The 23,668-nt window shown below is 36.5% G+C and overlaps 1 protein-coding gene across 1 annotated transcript in view; it reads right to left on the bottom strand.

The window, feature by feature from the left end:
* The window catches only part of C2CD6 (C2 calcium dependent domain containing 6), a 116,665-nt gene that overhangs the window by 63,551 nt on the left and 29,446 nt on the right, over positions 1 to 23,668 (bottom strand). Inside the window, exons 6-10 of the mRNA XM_045559735.1 lie at positions 18,008 to 18,052; positions 16,992 to 17,060; positions 14,842 to 14,921; positions 7,160 to 7,303; positions 145 to 250 (exon numbers count right to left, since the gene is read on the bottom strand). Coding sequence (XP_045415691.1) covers positions 145 to 250; positions 7,160 to 7,303; positions 14,842 to 14,921; positions 16,992 to 17,060; positions 18,008 to 18,052 — 444 coding nt within the window. The remainder of the gene's footprint in view (positions 1 to 144; positions 251 to 7,159; positions 7,304 to 14,841; positions 14,922 to 16,991; positions 17,061 to 18,007; positions 18,053 to 23,668) is intronic.

The following is a 23,668-nucleotide window of genomic DNA, read 5'->3' as shown; positions in this document are numbered from 1 at the left end:
AGGAAAGTGCATGAACCATGAATAGTGTTCTATATATCGAGAGCAAAAAAGCAATTATCTGATCACCACTCTTAATTATCATAATCTATTTCTTAATAAAAAGTATTAAAAGCTATATATAGGAGAATGTATTAAGTTGATTACCTTAAAATCTTTATGTCCCAATTTTGGGGTAAGAATGCTTTCTAAATAGCCAGCTTTTTCTATCCATGTATTCAGATTTCTATATTCTTTTTTCATCTTTTCTAATCTAAAGAAAGAAATCAGTTATGGATGAAGAAAGCATTTACTGACAGAAGAATATATATATAATTCACAGTATATATATAATTCACAGAAGAATACATACAGTATGATCCATTTATAAAAAGTTCTAAAAGAGACAAACCAACAATATATTGTCTAGGGATACAGTCAAAGAAAAAGGAACGATTACAACAAAAATCAAGGTAGTAGTTACCCAAGGACAGTTAGGGAGAGGGATGTAATCTCACAAGAGTACACAAAACACATTACTGATACTAATGGTGGTGTATTTCTCAACGTGAATCATAAATTTGTAGGTAATGTCCTTCTTATTACTTAAGCTATATATATGTTTTAGAAATTAAGGCTGGGCGCAGTGGCTCACGCCTGTAATCCTAGCACTCTGGGAGGCCGAGGCGGGCGGAGTACTTGAGCTCAGCAGTTCGAGACCAGCCTGAGCAGGAGCGAGACCCCATCTCTACTAAAAATAGAAAGAAATTAGTGAAACAACTAAAAATAGAAAAAAAAAATTAGCCGGGCATGGTGGTGCATGCCTGTAGTCCCAGCTACTCGGGAGGCTGAGGCAGGAGGATCTCTTGAGCCCAGGAGTTTGAGGTTGCTGTGAGCTAGGCTGATGCCACAGCACTCTGGCCCAGGCAAGAGAGTTAGACTCTTGTCTCAAAAAAAAAAAAAAAAAGAAAAGAAATTATTCAATTACTCTTAGTATTTAAAATATATGTCTAGTCAATTTGGGCTGCTATAACAGAATACTATAGACTGGGTGACTTAAACAATAGACATTTACTTCTCACAGTTCTGGAGGCTGGGAAGTCCAAGCTCAAGATGGCAGCAGATCCAGTGTCTGGTGAGAGTCGTCTTCCTGCTTTGCAGATGTCCTTCTTCTCATAACCTCGTATAGTAGAGACAGATGGATCCTATGTCTCTTCCTCTTTTCATAAAGGCATTAATCCCAACATGAGGGTCCCACCCTCAAGACCTAATCTAGCCCTAATTATCTCCCAAAGGCCCCACCTCCAAATACACTGGGGATTAGGGTGTTAACATATAAATTTGGAGGGGGGGACATAAATGTTCAGTCCATAACACTATATGTAAATATTTCATAAATTATTCAGTACATGTATGCTATCTTCCACAATAAAAAAGTGGGAAAAGAAGAATTTATCTCCTAATCCAAGAAATTTCAAAAAGCTTGAATAATCTAAAAATATAATTAACAAGGATTAAATGGAAAAGAGGGGATGTTTCCCAATTCATTTCTTGGGAACACTATGAAACAGAAAACCTCAACAAATAAGTAATGAGACTGAATCAGTAAAAAAAGACTCCCAACAAAGAAAAGTGCAGAATCCACTGAATTCTGCAGAATCTTTAAAGAAGAATTAATACCAATTTCTCTCAAAATATTCCAAAACATGGAATCTCACGGAATTCTCCCTAACTTATTCTATGAAGCCAGTATAACCCTGAGACCAAAACCAAACAAGGATACAACAAAAGAAGAAAATTATGGTCCAATATCCCTGATGAACATAGATGCAAAAATCCTCAACAAAATACTAGCAAACTGAATCCAACAACACATCAAAAAGATAATCCCATGATCAAGTGGGATATATCCCAGGAATGCAAGGATGATTCAACATACACAAATTAACAAACATCATATATCACATATATCAATAAAATGAAGGATAAAAACCATATGATCATATTAGATGCAAGAAAAGCTTTTGATAAAATACAACATCCTTTCATGGTAAAAACCCTTAATAAATTAGGTATAGAAGGAAAGTACCTCAACATAATGAAGGCCATATATGACAAACCCACAACTAACATACTGAATGGTGAAAAGCTAAAAGCTTTTCCTCTAAGAACTGGAACAAGACAAGAATGCCCACTCTCACCATTCTTATTCAACATAGTACTAGAAGACCTAGCCAGAGCAATGAGGCAAGAGAAAGAAATAAAAGACATCCAGATTGGAAAGAAGTAGTCAAATTGTCCTTGTTCACAGACGATATGATCTTATATGCAGAAAAACCTAAAGTCACTACTAAAAATCTCTTAGAACTGATAAATGAATTCAGTAAAATTATAGGATACAAAGTTAATATACAAAAATCAATATGTTTTTATAAACAATGAGCTATCTGAAAAAGAAATCAAGAAGGCAATCCCATTAACAATACCTACCCCCAAAATACCTGGGAATAAATTTACCAAGGAGGTGAAAGGCCTGTACAAGGAAAAGTACAAAACACAGATGAAAAAAATTGAAGAGGACACAAACAAATGGAAAGACATCCCATGCTCATGGATCAGAAGAATTAATATTGTTAAAATGGTAATACTACCCAAAGCAACCTACAGATTCAATGCAATCCCTATCAAAATACCAATGACATTCTTCACAGAAATAGAAAAAATAATCCTAAAATTTGTATGGAACCACAAAAGACTCCAAATAGCCAAAGCAATCCTGAGCAAAATGAACAACCACTACCAGACCTCAAAATATACTACAAAGTTTTGGTAATCAAAGCAACATGGTACTGGCTTAAAAACGGACAAATAAACCAATGAAACAGAATACAGAACACAGAAATTAATCAATATATCTACAGCCGACAGATTTTTTTACAAAAGTACCAAGAACACTCATTGGGGGAAGGACAGTTTCTTTAATAAATGGTGATGGGAAAAGTGGATCTCCATATGCAGAAGAATGAACCTAGACCCCTACTCTCACTCGATACAAAAATCAACTCAGTTTTTTCAAGAACCTCCATACTGTTGTCCATAATGGTTTTACTAATTTACATGCCCACCAATTCCCACCTCTTTCTTCATATCCTCACCAGCATGTTATTTTTGTCTTTTTGATAGCAGTCATTCTAACTGAGGTGAAGTCATATCTCACTGTGGTTTTGATTTGCAGTTACCTGATGACTAATACTATAGATCATTTATTCATATACCTTTTGACCATTTGTATGTATATATGTACATACTTATGTATGTATGTATTTATTTATCAGAGATAGGGTCTCACTCTGTCACCCAAGCTGGAGTGCAGTGGTGGGATCATAGCTCACTGCAACCTCAAACTCCTAAGCTAAAGCAATCCTCTTGCTTCAGCTTCCCAAGTAGCTGATACTACAAGTGTGGGCCACCACACCCAGCTAATTTTTTTATTTTTTGTAGATATGGGATCTTGTTGTGTTGCCCAGGCTGGTCTTGAACTCCAGGCCTCAAACGATCCTCCTTCCTTGGCCACCCAAAGTGCTAGGATTATAGGCATGAGCCAACACATCTAGCCTTGTATGTCTTCTTCTGAGAAATGTCTATTCAGATCTTTTGCCCATTTTCTAATTAGATTATTTGGCTTTTTGCTATTGAGTTTTTTGAGTTCTTTAATATTCTATCAAAGACTAGGGAGAGTAGGAGGAAGAAGAGGTTAATGAGTACAAAGTTACAGTTAGGAGAAATATGTTCTGTTGTTCTATTGCACAGAAGAGCAACTACAGTCAACAATAATGTACTGTATATTTCAAAATAGCTAGAAGAGAGGATTTTTGAATGTTCTCACCACAAAGATATGACAAGTGTTTGAGGTAATAAATATGCTATTTATCCTGATTTGATCATTACACAAAGCGTACATGTATCAAAGAATCAGACTGTACTCCATAAATGTAAAATTATTGTGTCAATTAAAACAAAATTACATTTAAAAATTCCCATCCCTGTTATATATTACCCACATAATGCCCTTCCCTTTTGTGTGTGTTTTGAGATTTGCCTGCTGGCCTTGAAGAAGCAAACAGCTATGCCATGATAGGGCCACATAGTTAGGATCTGAGAGTGACCTCTAGAAGCTGAAGGCCAGCAAAAAAAAAAAAAAAGAAAAGAAAAAAAAAGGAGCCGCCGTAGGCCCTACAATCACAAGAAACTGAATTTTTCCAACAATCTGAATGAACTTGAAAGAGGATCCCTCCAAATGATAATGCTGCTGGCCAACACCTTGATTTTAGCCTTGTGAAATCTGTGAACAGAGAATCCATTCACACTCTTTCCCGACTTCTGACCTACTGTGAGAAAAAAGTAAATGTTGTTTTAAACAATTAAGTTTGTGATAATTTTTAAGCAGCAATAGAAAAGTAATATACCTAAGGACCATTAATAAATAAATGAAAATTAAATTGCAGCATATTCATAAAATGGAATGCCATGAAACAGCATAGATGAATTTTACAAACATAATAGTAAGTAATGTAAGCAAAAATAAATAATGTATTATTTAAGCATTCTACATAAATGATCTTTTTAAAAAGCAATTTTCAAAAGGTAAGAAATAAAAATAAAATTCATAGAAGTAGTTAACTTCTGAGAAATAGGAGGATGAGATAGGAGAGAAACTCATAAGTAGATACAAATTATCCATATTGTTTTAGGTTCTGGGTTAGGTTAGGTAAGGGTTGATGGCATTATATTATGCTATATATAATTTACATTAATATTAATATCATAGATAAATCTATTTGTTTTATTAAATGGTATATTAAAAAGGTAATATAAAAACCTAGAATAGCTTCCTATTTCTCTTAGAATAAAATCCAAATATGGTCTATAAGTCTCGGAATAATCTGGTCTCTACCCATCTTGTCTCAATCCACCTTCCCTCCTGCTTCCTACTCCATCTACAATGGCTTGCTGCTTCTTCTAGGCATATGCCAAACTTTTTTTTTTTATCTTACTATCTAACTTACTTTTTATCTTACTATCTAACTATCTTCTATCTTACTATCTAGCTTTCACACATATTCACACAGTAATTCCCCACCTCTGGATCTTTGGTATGCCAGTCCTTCTTCCTTTAATGTTAATCAAATGTCTCCTCTGACAATTCTTATAAAAATTAGTCACCTTTATTTTTCTACCATCTCTTTAATATCTTCATAATTTATTTCTTAATTTATAATTTAATATATATTTGTTTACTTTTTTCTGTCTCTACTCAATATACTCTAAGCGCTTTGAGGAAAAATACTACGATTTTTAAAATCACCATTGTATATGGTGGTACCTAGAGTAGTGCCGGGCATATACTAGGTATTCAATAAATGTTTGTTGAATGGATAAAACAACAGACTAGAGGAGAAAGGGGTTCCTTGGTCATCCAGCTTATGTTTATGAATTAATTTATGAATCTGAGAAAAAAATATATACACATACACACATTATTTTTTAAATGGTCAGGAGTTCTGCTTCTGGACTAGGTTACTTCAGATCAATCATCTCACTGCACACTTAAAAAAGCTGTACAGAATATTTTTTAAAAATTTGCTTGAAAGTATCAGTGAGTTATAAAGGCAGCAAGGATTTATAGATCCAAGATTCCAGATAGAAGCGAAGTCCATAGACATTGTGTCCATCATTTGGGGCACATTTTTCCTTCAAAGCATTTGTGCCTTGAGGTGGCCAAGAGGTTAAGAAGCTGAGCAGAGCTTTGAGATAGATAGCTATACAAGGATGAGAGAACAAAAACCAGAGTTCAGGGCTTTCTAAGGGTGAGAAACCCTGGCAAATACCCAGACTTTCAGTTGGGACCCCAAAGGGCTATAAGAGAATAAGCGCCTCTTTAAATGTTATGAACTAGTTGCTTCTTGTGCCTCACACCAGTTCCAGTCCTGACACTAGGAGTAAGAGTTAACTAGAAAAAGACTAACCGCCTCCTGCCAAGAACTAAAGTCAAGCTTCAGATCATTTTAATTTCAATTGAATTAAGGTGATCAGAGCTTGCTAGTGCTGTAACCCTAGCTGGTTACCAGATGTAAATGTATACTTTTACTATATAAATTTATAATCAAGAGCCTAAAATTAGTTCTGTAAATTTTCAAGTACAATGTCTGGTACTCAAAACAACTAGGGATATGAGAATCTAAGATTTGACTGAAAACCAAGAGAAAAAACCAACAATAGAAATAGACTTACAAAAGATCCAGAAAATGGAACGATCAGACTTGAACTTTAAAATAGCAATAACTGCTATGGACTGAATGTTTGTGTACCCCAAAATTCACATGTTGAAGCCTTAATCCCATCTGTGATGATACTTGGAGGTGAGGATTTTGAAAGGTAATGGGGTCAGGAGGGTAGAGCCCTCATGAATGGGATTAGTGCCCTTCTGATAAGAGACATGATAGAGAGGATCTCTCTCCACCATGTGACGATACAGCAAAAAGGCAGCCATTTGCAAACCAGGAAAAGGGCCCTCAGCAGGAACCAAATCAGCCAGCATCCAGATCTTGGACTTCCCAGCCTCCAAAACTGTGAGCCATTCAGTCTATGGTATTTCGTACAGCAGCCTTAGCTGACTAAAATAATGATTAATATGTTCAAAGAATTAAAAGACAAGGCTGTGGATTTTGGCAGAGAAGTGGAAACTGTAAAAATGAAGAGAAATTCCAAAACTGACAAAGAAAATAACTGAGATTAAGAATTCAGTTAGTTTAACAGCAGATCAGAAACAAAGAAGAAAGAACCAGTATATCAGAATATAAATCAGAGAAAAGAGCATGGAGAAAAAAGGAGGAGAAATACAGAAAAAAGCATAAGAGACCTATGTAATACCTTGTTGAATGAGGAAACAGAGCAAGTATTATGCTTTCTCCTTTACAAATGAGTTTTCACCTCATTTTTTGTCATAACACTGACTTTTCAAACAAAATACCTAAATTTGATAAGTAAAAATCAGGAATAATCTCTGAACTCATGAAATAGCACCATAATGAAAGTTTCTGGACTAACAGCAAGCCCATGTCTCAAGGGAGAAATTAACATATTATACAAATAACCCATAAGATGAAAACATATACTTTTTTACCTTTCCCGAGGTGGTTGTTGAAGTTTTTCAAGTTTTACTACAGATGGCTGATTGGAGGAGTGCACAGTTTGAGTCCCAACAGTAACATTCAGGTCTGGGGATAAGAATGCTGGATATTCTATTGGCTGTGGCATAATAACATTTCTGCAAAATAGTGATAAAATTAAATATTGAAATTATACAGAAGTCCACTTCTAAAATCAGTAGCAACTATCACTTTTGAATCCTTCTCTCTTTTACACTTTTAGCTTACCTATCTACCTTGGGCCATCAGAAGACAGAGCTAGGAAGGAAGGTAAGAGTCAGATACCCAGAGAAATACTCTTTTGATTATCCTCACTACTAAGATCATAGGCAGAAGGATGGGAAAGGAGAGAAGGATCTGAAGTTCTAATGAGAAGCAGAAAGTATTTGAGCGCAGACCTTTCTCCCGATCTTTAGACTCAAATCTCTATCTCCTGAGTATTTTATTTTTTTAATCTATTAATTCTTTGGAATGTATTGTGTGCCAGGCACTGTGTTCATATGGCTATGTATATTATCTCATTCACTTTTCACAGCAAACCTATGAAATGATAATTGTTAGATCCCAATTTAAATGTAAGAAAGCTGGCCAGAAGCATTGGCTCATGCCTGTAATGCTAGCACCCTGGAAGGCCAGGAGTTCAAGACCAGCCTGAGCAAGAGCAAGACCCCGTCTCTATTAAAAATAGAAAAATCAGCCAGGAGTGGTGACATATGCCTGTAGTCCCAGGTACTCAGGAGGCTGAGGCAGGAAGATTGCTTGCGCCCAGGAGTTTGAGGTTGTGGTGAGCTATGATGATGCCATTACACTCTAGCCAGGGTGACAGAGTGAGATCGTCTCAAAAATACACACACACACACACACACACACACACACGCACACACATGCACACACACACACACACACACATAAAAGAAAGCTAGGGCTAAAGGGATTAACAACTCCCCCCTCCAAGCTCTTATAGCTGGTAAGTGGCAGAGCTAACATTTGAACACAGTCTCTTTGACTATAAAGCTCATATTCTTAAACACTATTCCATACTATGCATAGTAAGCACCTTAAACTCAACATCTCCAAACTAGCACTCACCATTTTCCCATTTTCCAAATATGCTCTTTCCTCGGTATTCCCTGGTTTAGGAAATAACTGCACCAGATATATACCTAGAGGGCTATAAATGTGAATAACATCTTTCTCTCCTCCCTCTTCCCTTTCTGTCATCTTCTATCTCTAATCAGTCACTTCTTAACTTCAGGAGACATGATTAAACATTCTAAATATTTCACAAATTAATTTGTTCCTCTGTTCCGCTGTATTAGTTAGGGTTGTCCATAGAAATAGAACCAACAGGATATACATTATAAAGAAAGAGATTTATTATAAGGAATTGGCACATGCAATTACGGAGGTTGCTAAGTCCCAAGGTCTGCACAGTTGGTCAGCAAGCTGGAGACCCAGGAGAGCCAATGGTATAATTCTAGTCTGAGTACAAAGGCCTGAGAATCAGGAGAGCCAATAGTGTAGTTCCAGTCCAAAGGCTGGGAGGCTGGAGACCAAGGAAGAGTTGATGCTTCAGTTTGAGTCCAAAGGCAGGAAAAAGTTGATGTCCCAGCTCGAAGGTAGTCATGCAGGAGGAATTCTCTCTTATTTGCAGGAGAGTCAGTCTTTTCATTGTATTTAATTGATTGGATGAAGCCCGCCCACATTAGGGAGAACAATCTGCTTTACTCAGTCTACCAATTTAAATGTTAATCTCATCCAAAAATGCCCTCCTCCTAGAATGACTTTTGATCAATATCTGGGCACCTTATGGCCAGTCAAGTTGACACATAAAATTAACCATCACAATTCCACTCTTTGTCAACTTGGCACCTATATTCATTTCCTTACACCATACTTAATCACCAAATGAAGACAATAACAAGGTCTTTGTTCCCCCTAACGTGACAACAACTATCCTGCATACAACCAAAAACACACTAACTCCTTTCCCAGAAAAGGAGATAAAGTCCTTGAGTGATGGTTACTTTTCTCCTTGATATCCCAAAACATAAATATTGCAATGTAAAGTTAATAATACTTAAATAATATAACTTCAATACATCTTATGTTACATAAGGGGATAAGAGAGGGAAGAAAACAAAGATCTTTGCACATATACACATACAAAAATATATTCCTAACAACACAAGGAGAAAATACTCATGACAATTACAGTCCTTGTTTCTGAAACTGGTCACATGGTGATAGCTTGCATTTATAATATCTCTACCCATTCTGTATTTCCTTTGCCTTCAGCATTAACCTCAGCTGGTCATGGTTCTTCACCTGATGTCATGATCCAAAAGTTCATTCCTTAAGTGTCTAGGCTATGAGTAGTCCTACCTATATTGGGCTGTTGTAGTTTTCCATTGAAACCTTAATCACAGGGGATGGTAATATTAAGAGATGCCCTATGGGATCTCCTATATTCCAGATACATTATTCTTTTCTTCCATTGTGCAGTAACAGTTCAATTTCTCCTTGGTGGTTAGGATCAATCACCCAGCCAATGCAGTAATTTCCTTCTTTACCTGTCGATTCAGAGGCATGAGGAACCCAGAGTGGCAAGGTGGCAGTCATAACTTCCAATTCAGAGGAATCGTTGCATGTCCTAGTGGAAGCATTCCTCCCTTTGGAACTAAGACTTCTAGCCCAGAAGAAGATAAAGTTGCAGGAAAAGAGAGCAAAAATTTTGTTACTAGATCATTAGGAGTAATAGGGAGTGGTACAACTCCCATTTCACCTCTTGATTTATGGACCCCTGAATCCTGGTTATGGGAGAAAAAAACACAATATATTGGTCACTGATTCAGAGCATATACAACCTTCTGGAGAACTTTGCTCCAGCTCTGCAAGCGCCACCTAGCTGGTGCTATAACTTGAGTCTTCAAAAGGCTGGCCATTCCACAGTTCTACCCAGCTGCTTCAGGATAGTGGAGAGCATGGTTAAGACCAATGAATTTCATGATCATGGGCCCACTGCTGCATTTCTTTCATTGTGAAGTGAGTTCCTTGGTCAGAAGCAATGTTGTGTGGAATACTATGATAATGGGTAAGCATTCTGTAAGTCCATGGATAGTAGTTTTAGTAGAAGCATTGCATGTAGGAAAGGCAAATCTGTATCCAGAGTAAGATCAGACTTGATCACATAATACCATTTCCATTTGATGATGGAGTATTGCTGTGCATGCCCAATTTTATGGCTTGCTAGGTCAGATAACACCCAGTTCATGATGAACAACTCAGGTTGCATGGCATGGTTAAGCATTTAATCTCTACTAAGCCCAGTAGCAGGCAAAAGCTGTTTCTCAAAAGCAGAGTAGTTATCTGCAGGGAATAGCAGGGCTTTGCTCCAAAATCCTAATGGCCTTCACTGCCATTCACCTATAGGGGCCTGCCAAAGGCTCCAAACAGTATTTCTGCTGCCACTAGATACTTCAGGCTCCATTAGATCTGTTGGATCATATGGCCCAAGTGGCAGAGCAGCATGCATGGTCGCCTGGACCTATTACAGAGCTTTCTCTTGTTCTGGGCCCCACTCAAAACTAGCAACTTTTTGACTCACTCAGTAAATGGGCCAGATTAACACACTCAAATGAGGAGTAGGTTACCTCCAAAATCCAAAGGGGTCTACTAGGAGTTGTATCTCTTTTTTGTTATAGGAGAAGTCAGATCCAACAACCTATCCTTTACCATAAAAGGGATATCTCATACCACCCACACCACTGGACCCCTAGAAATCTCACTGAAGTAGAAGCCCCCTGAATTTTTGTCAGATTTATTTTCCACTTGCTGATATAAAAATGTCTTACCAATAAGTCTAGAGTAGTTACTACTTCTTGCTCACTATGTTCAATCAGCATAATGTCATAAATGTGCAATATCTCATGGAAGGAAGAGGCGATCAAGATCCCTGGGAACTAAATTACAACACAAGGTTCGAGAACTGATATACCCCTGAGTTAGGACAGTGAAGGTATATTGTTTGCCTTGCCAGCTGAAAGCAAACTGCTCCTGATGGTCTTTATATTAGTAACAGGTATGGAGAAAAGAGCATTTGCCAGATACATAGCTACATGCCAGATAACAGGGAAATGTTAATTTGCACAAGCAATGAGACCACATCTGATACAGCAGCTGCAATTACAGTCATCACCTGGTTAAGCTCACAATAATCCACTGTCATTCTCTAAGATCCATCTGTCTTTCTCACAGGCCAAATAGGGGAGTGGAAAGGAGATGTAGTGGGAATCACTATCCCTGTGTCTCTTGAGTCCTTGACGGTGACACTAATCTCTGTAATCCATCCATGGGGTATTGCTTTTTGATTACTATTTTGCTGGATGGAGGGAGTTCTAGTGGCTTCCTCTTGCCTCTTTCCACCATAATAGATTTCATACCACAGATCAGGGACCAATGTGAGGATTCTGCCAGGTATTGAGTACATCTATTCTAATTATGCATTCCAAAACTGGGAAATAACCACAGGATGGGTTCAGGGATCCACGGGGCCAACTGTAAGATGGACTTGTGCTAAAACTCTATTGATCACCTGAGCTCCCTGAGTCCCTACTCTGATTGCTGGACTACAGTGACATTAAGGGTCTTCTGGAATTAGTGTCATTACAGAGAAAGTGTCTAGTAGTCCCCAAAAGCCCTGATTGTTCCCTTTTCCCCAGTGCACAGTTACCATGGTAAAAGGCCATAGATCCTTTTGAGGAAGGCTGGGAGAAAGACTAATAGTATAGTTTTTTGGAAGTACACTGGGATCCTTTTGTGAGGGACCTGACCTCCCATCATTCAAGGAATTCTGGGTTTATAAACTGGCTCAGGTCTGGGAATTGAATGAAGAGCCATGACTCTCTGCTTTTATGATGCAGGTTATACTTATGCTCACTCAACTTAGAATTTTTCTGCTTATACAGATCAAGTAGGAATTTAACAGACTCCCTATCTATTCACTTCTAGGACATCATGATCAACTAGCCAACACCATAGGTCTGCCCTAGTAAGACTATACTGATTGCTGCTTTGACCCTACTGTCTGTTATGGTAACCACAGCCACCCTGCCTTTGACAGATGAGTCCCTTCACTTGGCTCCTGCCACCCTGGGATCTAGTTATTCCCATTGCATTTAAGTTTTCCAATTCAGTGACTGCAGCTCTAATTGTAATGTCTTACCCACAAAGAAGAACAATCACAGAGCTCTTCAAGGATGCTATGGCATCCTTTACAAATTCATGTCTCATAGTCATGGTAAAATGTGTGTTTTCTGGACCCTCCCAGGATGGGTGAGTAGATTTTAAATGGCAAATCCATTCTAATAGTACAATTTCCCTAAACCTTTGAATCTCTTCCTCCACATTAATCTGGCATTTCTAACTAACTGTGGGTCACCTTTTGTTTGATGTTTCAGCCATCCAACTAAACAAGCTGTTAGAGCCCTCTTTAACTCCCCAAGCTACAATATTAAATGCAAAATCTCTGCTTAGTGAGGCCATATCAATAAATTCAGCCTGATCCAACTTTATTTTACTTCCACCATTATCTCATACTCTTAATATCCATTCCTACACATGTTCTCCAGATTTCTGTCTGAGTAAATTAGAAAACTCAAATAGCTCTTTTGGAGTGTAGCACATTCCTGAGGACTCAAAGGAGTAAAATTTGCTCACATATAAGAAGCATAGGCCAGGCGCGGTGGCTCACGCCTGTAATCCTAGCACTCTGGGAGGCCGAGGCGGGTGGATCGCTCAAGGTCAGGAGTTCGAGACCAGCCTAAGCAAGAGTGAGACCCCCGTCTCTACTAAAAATAGAAAGAAATTATCTGGCCAACTAAAATATATATAGCAAAAATTAGCCAGGCATGGTGGCGCATGCCTGTAGTCCCAGCTACTCGGGAGGCTGAGGCAATGAGGCAATGGAATCGCTTAAGCCCAGGAGTTTGAGGTTGCTGTGAGCTAGGCTAATAGCACAGCACTCACTCTAGCCCGGGCAACAAAGCGAGACGCTGTCTCAAAAAAAAAAAAAAAAAAAGAAGCATAAACTTACAATGATGATGATGGTGATGATAAAATATTTATTACTTGTGTAAGTAGCTAACAACTAATTAAGCATTTTACTATTCACTACCATGTTCTAAGTGCTTTATATGTAACTTATTTAATCAATATAGTAATTCAACAGGGTAGTTTTTATTTTTATCCCATTCAATAGATGAAGTACAAAGAGCCTAAGTAACTTGCCCAAGGTTGCACAGCTAGTACCTGGCAGAGCCAGGATGTGAGCCCATGCAGTCTGGCTCTAGAGCCTGAACATTTAATCACCATATCTTGCCCTGCCTACTCCTCCAGCTCATCCTCCATTGCTCCCCTCCTTGCTCCTATAATCTTAGCCACTCACAGCTAACAACTCACTGTTCGCTAACATAACATGGCCTCTCATAGCTCCCTGCTTTTCCAAATGTGTCCTCTTTGGGAATCTGTCACCTCACCCCTCCAAAATCAGTCAGATGCACTATTAACATTTTTTCAAGTCTCACTTCAAACACTTTCTTTTGTGGAACCTTACTTGATAATACTATCATCCCCAACTCCTCTGAGAAGAATTAGAAGCTCCTTGGCTGTCCCATAGTTCTTTATTTTGGCTGTAGGAGGGCTCTTATTCCATTTGCATTGTAATAATTTTTTTCTTTTACATGTAATCTTTGCATTAAACCATGAGCCACATGAGGGCAAGGACCAGGCTTCATTTGTCTTTGTATTTGCAACGCCTTGGGGATACAGCAGATATTCAATAAATGTTTATTTAATTAATGGATGGAGAAGGAAAAAAGTCAATAAACATCAGGAAAAAATTCAACTTTACTGTTTCAATAAATCATCAACATCAAATGGATAAAGTGTACTTTAATGATAATATCCACTATTGGTGAGACTACAGAAAAATAAGCACTTCAGAACACAATTTCTCATCCTATACCTAATTTCCTGAATACCATTTCAACTTTTTCCATTTCTTATTCTTGGATAACACTACAGATTAAATCTATTTCTCAGGAGCTCATTTTTCTTTTATTTATTTTTATTGCTGGAATTTCAGGATTGATTGGCATACAATATTTTAAGTTATTTTTGGTTTACTTATGACATTTTTTTTACCACAGACTTTTTACTGATAACTTGGTGAAGTAACAACTGGAGTGGTGTGAAGGTAAAGTACCATACTGCAGAGCAGAAAACTGTCAACTATCAGACACTCTGATCTTAAAAGTCCCTTACCTTTTTTCCCCAAAGAAATATCTCCCTAGCCAACTTTCCTCATTAGGTTACCCTTCCCCTCCCTCCTTCACCCATGAATTTGGAAGTCCCTCTCTTCTTTTTCTTATATCTAGACCTCCCCACCTCCTCTTTCTGAAAGGGTTATACCCAGAAGTTCAAAATTTCTCCTACCTTACTAAGCAAAACAGTCCACTGCTCTTTTCACCTTGGAGTGTAGCCCATGCTGGCCATGTCCTGGGAGCTTCTTAAAATAACCAAAATGCCCCATCAAGTGGATTAAACTTTTTAAAATGCCACATGATCTGACCATATTAATGAGACTTAAAATACTTACGTCACAGGATCTATTCTTTCTGGAGGTGGTGTAATATTCATAAACATGGATGGCTCAGTAGTTTTCTGAAAAGGTTTTAACTGAAAAAAATGTAAATATAATTTAACACTGTTTAGTTACAATTACATTTCACTCTAATACTATTAATACCCCAGGTCTATGGAATAGGTCTTAAGTGACACATGTAAGAAGAAAAGGAATGAAGAGAGGAAAGAAAAAAACTAACATTTATTAGTAATGAATATTTGCCAAGCATTTTTAACTTTAATTATATTCAATCATCTCAATAAATCTGCACAGTAGATAACTGTGCCTATTTTACAGATGATATTGAAAATCAGTAATTTGTTCAAGGTAACACAATAGGCGAAAGTCAGAATTTGAATGTAGCTTTACCTGCCCCCAATGCAGTGCTCTTTTTATACTACCATGATAGGTAAGCAGGGGACTATATCAGCCAAAAGGTTCATAGACATAAAATCAGGTTTTGCTTTGAACTTTTATTATGTATACAATTCTTCTCCATACAATACATCTTTTTCTTGTTTTTAGTAGATTCCACCTATATAAAATGTTATTTGCCCAGTTTTATCTGAAAAGGATGTATCTCCTTAAAAATGGCTATTGTTACATGTTATACTTAGGATCAGACACAAAACCTACCTCTGAAGTTGGTGTTCATAAGCCATGACTGTCACAAAAAAGAGTGAACAATTTAGGGGTCCCTATAAGGCCTAATTCATGATAAGAAATAAAGAAAACAGGCAGAAGAAAAAGAAAAAAAATCAAAGCAGAGACCAGGCGTGGTGGCTCATGCCTGTAATCCTAACACTCTGGAAGACCAAGGCAGGAGGATCACTTGAGGTCAAAAGTTTCAGACCAGCCTGAGCAAGAGCAAGACTCCATCTCTACTAAAAATAGAAAAAATTAAGTGGAGATGGTGATAAGTGCCTGTAGTACTAGCTGCTCAGGATGGTTAGGCAGAAGGATCGCTTGAGCCCAGTAGTTTGAGGTTGCAGTGAGCTATGATGATGCCACTGCACTCTAGCTGGGGCGACAGAGTGAGACCTTGTCTCCAAAAAAAAAAAAGAAAAAACAAAGCAGAGAAGGAAAAAAATAAAAGCTTGTTCCCTGTGTCTTTCACCTGTATATTAATTCTGATTCAAAATGTATTAAAAATTATTATAATATATTACAGGCAAAATTTAAAAACATACTACAGGGATTTCTCAGTTACTATAGCAATAGGCTCATTTATTAAGACTGATGTCTTCACTCTCAAATCCTAATTAAAAAACACCCAAGACTGTAAAAAAAAAAAAAAGTAGCAAAAACTGGAAATGAAAGATTACATGCAAAGTATAAAGGTCATTTTCCCTATATATGGGCAGCATTAATGGGACTGGATTAAAAAAATTGCCCTCAAATTGTTAAAATACCCAGGGATAATAAGAGTTTTTTCAAACACTTAGTGAGAATATATATTGGTGCAACTTTTCTAGAATAATTCCTTGGAAAGGTCATTGTTTAGGACAAGACTTTCCTTTCTATGAATCTAGCCTAAGGACATAATGAAAGAAAAGGACACAGGTTAGTACACAGAAACATTCATGACAACATGGATATATGGTAGTGAATTAAAAGGGGCAAGTCAAAGCCAAGAAGATATCTTCTTTGGGGATTACTCTCATGAATCAAGGCAATTTAAAATAACACCAGATACTGAAATAAACATGGAGAAAAGGAACATATGAGGTCAGAGTATAAAACATTATCTTAATCACATCAATGATTCCATTTTTAATAAATATTTTTAGACACAAAAATCCATACTAACTTCTTGAATACTTAAAATAATTTTGTTTTTATTACATCAACATGTATGTATACATACAAATAAAGGCAAGTTTTATAATAAAGATATTTTGAATAAAAGATTATTATTTTAAAATGTATAAATAAATAATGGTAAAGTCTCATTTTCTTTAGGCTGAAGAAAAGCCTGTATGCCTCAAGGTCAGAAGGTAGAGTAGCATTCTTTTAAAAATATTTATTTTAAAGAATTTATCAAACTGGATAAAATAGAGGCTCAGAAGAAGATGATTTGACTGAAGAGCTATAGAATAATTTTAGAATAGAAGGGAACGAACCTGATGTGAAAATCCATAACCAAAGTTTCCATAGGAGAACATAAATTCCACCTCCAACCTGCAAATAAACTAAACGTGTGGCAAATTTATTTTACTGTTTGATCGGAATGACATTTTAATGGAAAAATGACAGCAAGTGATATTTTTACTTTACAAATCTGTAAGTCAGAAATGCCAAAGTATGAATCTCTTAATTTAAAATAAAAGCATTTATACAAGGAACTCCTATAGAAGAATCTATTGAGTTCCTAAAATGTTAAAACCTTCTGTGTTAAAGTTAAGTAATATTATATGATTGAAATATGGAAAATATCAACTTATAATTATTAATAGGATTACACTGAGATACATATATACATATATATATATTCATATATATATGTATATATTTTTTAAATTATTTACTCACACTCCTCACCTCCACTCCCATTTTCAGATAAAATTTTATCTTAGACAAGTAAGTAATTTCACTCTCTGAAACACAGATTGCTTATGTGTGAAATAAAGGAGGGCGTGAGAGATAATAACTTCAAATGTCCACCATTCTGTTTTTTTACGTTCCTTGTCCCTGTTTTGGCCATTGTCAACAGAATTCCCTCTGAATAGAAAGAAGGTCAATTAATCAAGCTAATAATTTTAAGTACTTGAAAATAACTTAGAATAAGAACTGGAAACAATTCTTTAGAAACTCCCCAACAAGAAAAATAATACTTCTTCAATTTAGCAAAGTGAGGCTCCTGAGGCTAAGCATTCCAGGGGCATTTTTCTCTCTCACCAAAGAATTCTAATTTTCTTTATCACCATTTAGCAGTAAGATAGTAGCTTAAAAAAAAGGGAGGGGTGAAGATTTTTGTGAGCAAATATTGTACTTTCCATTAGTACATTTCTAATTCAAACAGTCACTGGTAGGGTAACAAAAAGAATAAAAAGATGTAGGCTACAAACAATATTAAAGTTACATGAACTGTTAATATGACATGTGCACACAACTTAGGAAGTTTCAGTAAAGTTCTTACTATGTTTTTATTCAACACTTGAAATTCTTCAGTAAAGCACCCTTTCTAGAAAAAAGTAATAATAAAATTCTTAAATATAGAATCACTCATGTATTTACCTGCATATTATCTAAACCATATTATAGTAAAAAGATCAGGTAATGATTTTTAAAATGCACACATGAAACTAATACCTAAAATATAAACACATAAGGAATGTTCAGAAGAAGAAAATTAAAATTCCAGGTACAAGTAACAGAAATAAATGTTAATATTTACATTTATGTTCTAAACAAAAATGTTCCTGCTAGTTACAGTTCCTCTTTTTAAAAGTCTTAGAAAAAGTGCCAAACCCACATTCTTTTTGAAGGGTTACTTATACATAAATCTACATGATAAGCTGATTCCTACCTGACAGTACCTCTCTCATCTCTCAGGGACTGCTGAGATCCTTTAAACTAGGTAAACCTTTAATATCCTTGGTCACCATCCGTGGTCATCTCTGCTGTCTTATGAGTCATTCCACCAATCCAACATCCACGGTTCCCTTTCCTCCTAGCATCTTGCACTACTCCCAATGCCATGGTTAACAAACAACCTTACATCTCTAAACATTCCTTCTACTCTTTGCTTTCCCTGAGACCTGGCTCACCACTGGAGATGTGCTGCTTCCCTTATAGATCCCTCAAGTGAAGGTGCTCCTTCTCCAAAAGCATAAATACCTCAAGGTCAGGAAGTGGAGTAGCATTCTCCACTCTACCCTCTATTCCTTACAGATCATATTATTTCATGCAGGTATAAAACGTTTTCCTCTTTTAAGCCTTATGCTATCTGGTGATTTTATTGTCTTTCAGACATTCAGGTTACTAATTCTCATTTAGCGAAAACTTTGGCACCTGGTTCACACATCCCCCGCATTCCCCCAGGACCTATTTAACCCCTCTCTTCTCGTTTCCTGGTGAGACATTATGAGAGAAATAACTTAGGTGGTAGTAAAATGGCAGTCATCACACAGAATTAGCATATTATATATGTTCTTCACATAAAATCATAAGATTTCTCAGAAAATCCACAAATACCTGAAATTAATTTCCTTAATGATCCTGTAAACCTTCTGTTTATAGCTTCTTACTCTTGATAACTTCTCTGTTCTCAAAGAGGGAATGGGGAAATACCTCACTGTTCCAAAACTGTCCCTTTTTTCCTTCTCTTTTATAAACTGTTTTTGCTTTTGATCAAAGAAATCAACCAACTGATTAATGTTCCTCACATATAAGTAAACTTTCAACCATAATTTTAACTGTTATGAATGTCTTTAAGTTCTTTCTGGAGGTCCCACTAAGATCTGCCCCACTGAGTCTTTTCATCGGAATCAATTAAAATGCTCAGTTTGAATATGCATCTCATACAAATCCACTGAGTTCTAGGCCTTCACTCAGTTCCTCTGGTGAGTTTCAATGTGCAGCAGTGAGCTATTTGGCTCCTATGCCCCAAATTTGGCTCTGCTGTGCCTCAGGCAAGTTGCATGGCTAAGCTTTGAGAGGAGATAGGGAGAAGGGGCAGTAGACTATTCCAAGGGTATGGACACAGGGAAATGTGATCCTTTGGGGGCATTACTCTAATAATGTCTCACACCTTTGAATTCCCACTTGCCTTTCGCAAACAATTACAATGGCTACCAATCTTTCTAACTGTTGAATTTATCACCTTATCCTAGGTTCCTCTGGTAAGGATCATACAGCCAAACTGATAAACACAAATGGTACTATACTTCAGCCCAAAATTAATAATCACATTCCCTTTTATAATCAATACAGGAATATTATGAACTCCAATTTACATGTATACCTTAACTAGACCCTAGGCCTTAACAATTGGCTGGTTTCTGATTTCTCCCAAAGCCTCAAAAGAAACCAAGATGTATCAGGGACAGGAAGGAATAAGGAATTAATGATAGAAGCAACAGATCAATTATATTTTTATAAAGCTATGCCAAACCTATTATGTGATTTGTTTAATTCAACTCAAGGTCTTTGTCCTCCATAATCAGGCCAATTACATTCAAATAGCAACTAGTACTAATTAGTAATCATAACACTTTTGTGTCCTCTCAATGTATACCTGGTAGGGTAACTGCTGTGTAATCAGATAGCCTTCTTGTGCTTTCAAACACTACCTGTAGTTTGAGTCTGGTCATAAGGTCTTCCAACTCATCCAAAACACTACATATTACCGGTTTGCATGAGAATTTCTGCTATGACTAGTTGTTCCAGAACTAAAAGAAGTGGTCTACAATCGATCCCTACATGTGGCCCAAACAGCAAATGATATAGCTCAAGCTTTAGAGACAACACAGATCACTGTAAATTTGTTGTCTAGAATTATCCTAGGTAATACTGCTTTGATCTTTTACTATCCAGGTGTGGTAAACTCTATGCAGTATCCTATGTATCTTGCTGTACCTAGGTAAACACTTCAGGGAAAGTGGAATGATCAATGAATTAAAAGGCCCCGTGAAAAGATGTTCAACATTCTGAGCTGTTAGGAAAATGCAAATTAAAACCACAATGAGATATCACTATACACCTATTAGAGTGGCTAAAATAAAAAATAATGACAACATCAAATGCTGGGAAGGATGCTGAGAAACTAGGTCACTCATACATTTCTGGTGGTAATATATTAATACAATAGAACAGCCACTCTGGAAAATAGTTTGGCAGTTTCTTTAAAAACTATACATGTAAATACCATACAACTCAGCAATTTATTTGAGAAGTGAACACATACATTCACACAAAATCTTGTACATGAATGTTTATAGCAGCTTTACTCATAATAACCAAAACCTAGAAGAAACAACCCAGATGTCCTCCAATGGGTAAATGGTTAAACAAACTGTTTAACATTCATACCATGAAATACTACTCAACAACAACAAAAAAGAATGAACTATGGATACATACAACAACTCAGATGACATTCCAGAGAATTATGCTGAGTGAAAAAAGCCAAACCTAAAATGTTACATAGCATATGATTCTATTTGTACAATATCCTTGAAATAAGAAAATTATAGAAATAGAGAATATACTAGTGTTTGCCAAGTGTTAAGTAGGGGATGGGGTGGGAGAAAAGTAGATATAGCTATAAAAAGGCAACATGAGGGATTCTTACAGAGATGTAAATATTCTGTACCTTGGCTGTATCGATGTCAATTTAATGTTTACATATTGTATAGTTTTAATATTGTATAGTTTACTATAGTTTTACAAGATGTTATCATTGGGGGAAACTGAGTAAAAGGTACACAACATCTCAGTATTATTTCTTTCAACTGCATGTGAATTTATAATTATTTGAAAATAAAAGTTTAAAAAAGGCCACTTGGCTATTTAAGGTGGGTCAAACTGATCCATGGGCCCTTTCTCCCATAAGACCTGGTTCACTAGCACTGGATACAAAGTGGGTTTGAAATATTTATTATTATTCTTGTGATTATCTCATAGTTCTTGCCTTCCTCCACTGTCTGGTAACCAGATGCTTAAATATTATTGTATGGCCATCACCCAAAGCCAACAACATCAAGCTAATGAAATTGCATCGACAACCTAATGTTATACCTCAAGGAACCAGAAAAAGAACAAAGTAATCAAAACTTAAAAGGAAGAAGAAAATAACAAACATTAGAGTAGAAATATATAAAACAGAGACTAGAAAAGCAATAGAAAGAATCAACAAAACTAAAAGTTGGTTTTGGAAAAGATAAACAAAATTGACAAACTTTTAGCCAGATTAATAAAAAAAGGAGAAGACATTATAACTGATACAACAGAAATTCAATGGATCATAAGAGACTACTATGAACAACTATACACCAACAAACTGGATAACCTACAAGACATGGACAAAATTCCTAGTAACATACAATACTACCAAGACTGAATTAGAAAGAAATAGAAAATCCGAACAGAACAATAATAAGTAAAAAGATTGAATCAGTAATAAAAAGTCTCCTATCAACAAAAAGCCCAGGACTTAGCTTCACTGCTAAATTCTACCAAACATTTCAAGGAGAAATAGTACCAATCCTTCTTAAACTCTTCCAAAAAGTTGAAGCAGCACAAATAATTCCAAACTCATTTTATGAGGCCAGCATTACTCTGAAAGAAAGCCAGACAAGGACAGTACAAGAAAGGAAAGCTATAAGCCAATATCCCGGATGAACACAGATGCAAAAATCCTCAACAAAATACTAGGCAAACTGAATTCAATGGCACATTAAAAAAGGGCATTCACCATGATCAAGTGGCATTTATCATAGGGATACAGGATAGTTCAACATATGTAAATCAATAAATGTGATATACCATATTAACATAATGAAGTACAAAAACCATATGATCATCTCAATAGATATTAAAAAATCATTGACAAAATTCAACATCTATTTATGATAAAAATTCTCAAAAAAAGTAGGTATAGAAGAAATATACCTCAACATAATACAGGCCATATATAAAAGCCCGCAGCTAACCTCATAGTCAACAGTAAAAAGTTGGAAACTTTTCCTCTAGGAAGAGGAATAAAACAAGGGAGCTGCTCTTGCCACTTCTATTCAACTTAATAGTGGAAGTCCTAGCCAGAGCACATAGAAAAGAAAAAGAAATAAAAGGCATCCATATAGGAAAGGAAGAAGTAAAATTGTCTCTGCTTGTTGATGACATGATCTTATACACAGAAAATCCTAAAGATTCCACCAAAAAACTACTAGAACTGATAGACAAGTTCTGTAAGTCTCAGGTTATAAAATCAGTAGCATTTCCATAAACTAAAAACTATCCAAAAAAAATTAAGAAAACAACCTTATTTGCAATAGCATAAAAAAAAATATTTAGGAGTAAATTTAACCAAGGAGGGAAAAGATCTGTATACTGAAAACTATAAAATAGGCTGGGTGCAGTGAGTGGCTCATGCCTGTAATCCCAGCATCTTGGGAGGCCGAGGAGGGAGGATTGCTTGAGACCCGGAGTTCAAGATCAACCTAAGTAACATAGTGTGACCCCACCTCTACAAAAAATAAAAAAATTTTCAGGCATGGTGGTGTGCACCTATAGTCCTAGCTATCTGAGAGGCTGAAGCGGGAAGATTGCTTGAGCCCAGGAGTTCAAGGATGCAGTGAGTTATGATTCTGCCAGTGTACTCCAGCCTGGATGACAGAGCAAGACCTTGTCTCAAAAACAAACCAACCAACCCAGCATGGTATTGGCCTAAAAACAGACATATAGACCAACAGAACAGGATATAAAGCCCAGTAAGAATCCAAGTACTTATGGTCAATTGACTTTTGACAAGTTGCCAAGAACATACGATGGGGAAAGCACAGTCTCTTTAATAAATGGTTTTGGGGAAAATGGAGTAAGAAATGGGCAAAGGATGTTAAGTTATTTCTCAAAAGAAGATATATGAATGGCCAACAGACATATGAAAAATTCCTCAACATCTCTAATCATCTGAGAAATGCAAAGTAAAACCACAATAAGATATTACTTCATACCTGTTATAAAATGGGTACTATCAAAAAGAATGATATCCAGTGTTGGTGAGGATGTGGAGAAAAGGGAAACCTTGTACACTGCTGGTGGGAATGTAAATTAGTACAGGTTGAGCACCCCTAATCCA

The sequence above is a fragment of the Lemur catta genome, chromosome 8, assembly GCF_020740605.2.
Source record: "Lemur catta isolate mLemCat1 chromosome 8, mLemCat1.pri, whole genome shotgun sequence".
NCBI classification, from domain to species: Eukaryota; Metazoa; Chordata; class Mammalia; order Primates; family Lemuridae; genus Lemur; species Lemur catta.
The sequence above is the reverse complement of the archived record's forward strand: the minus strand, read 5'-3'. Positions and strand labels throughout refer to the sequence as shown.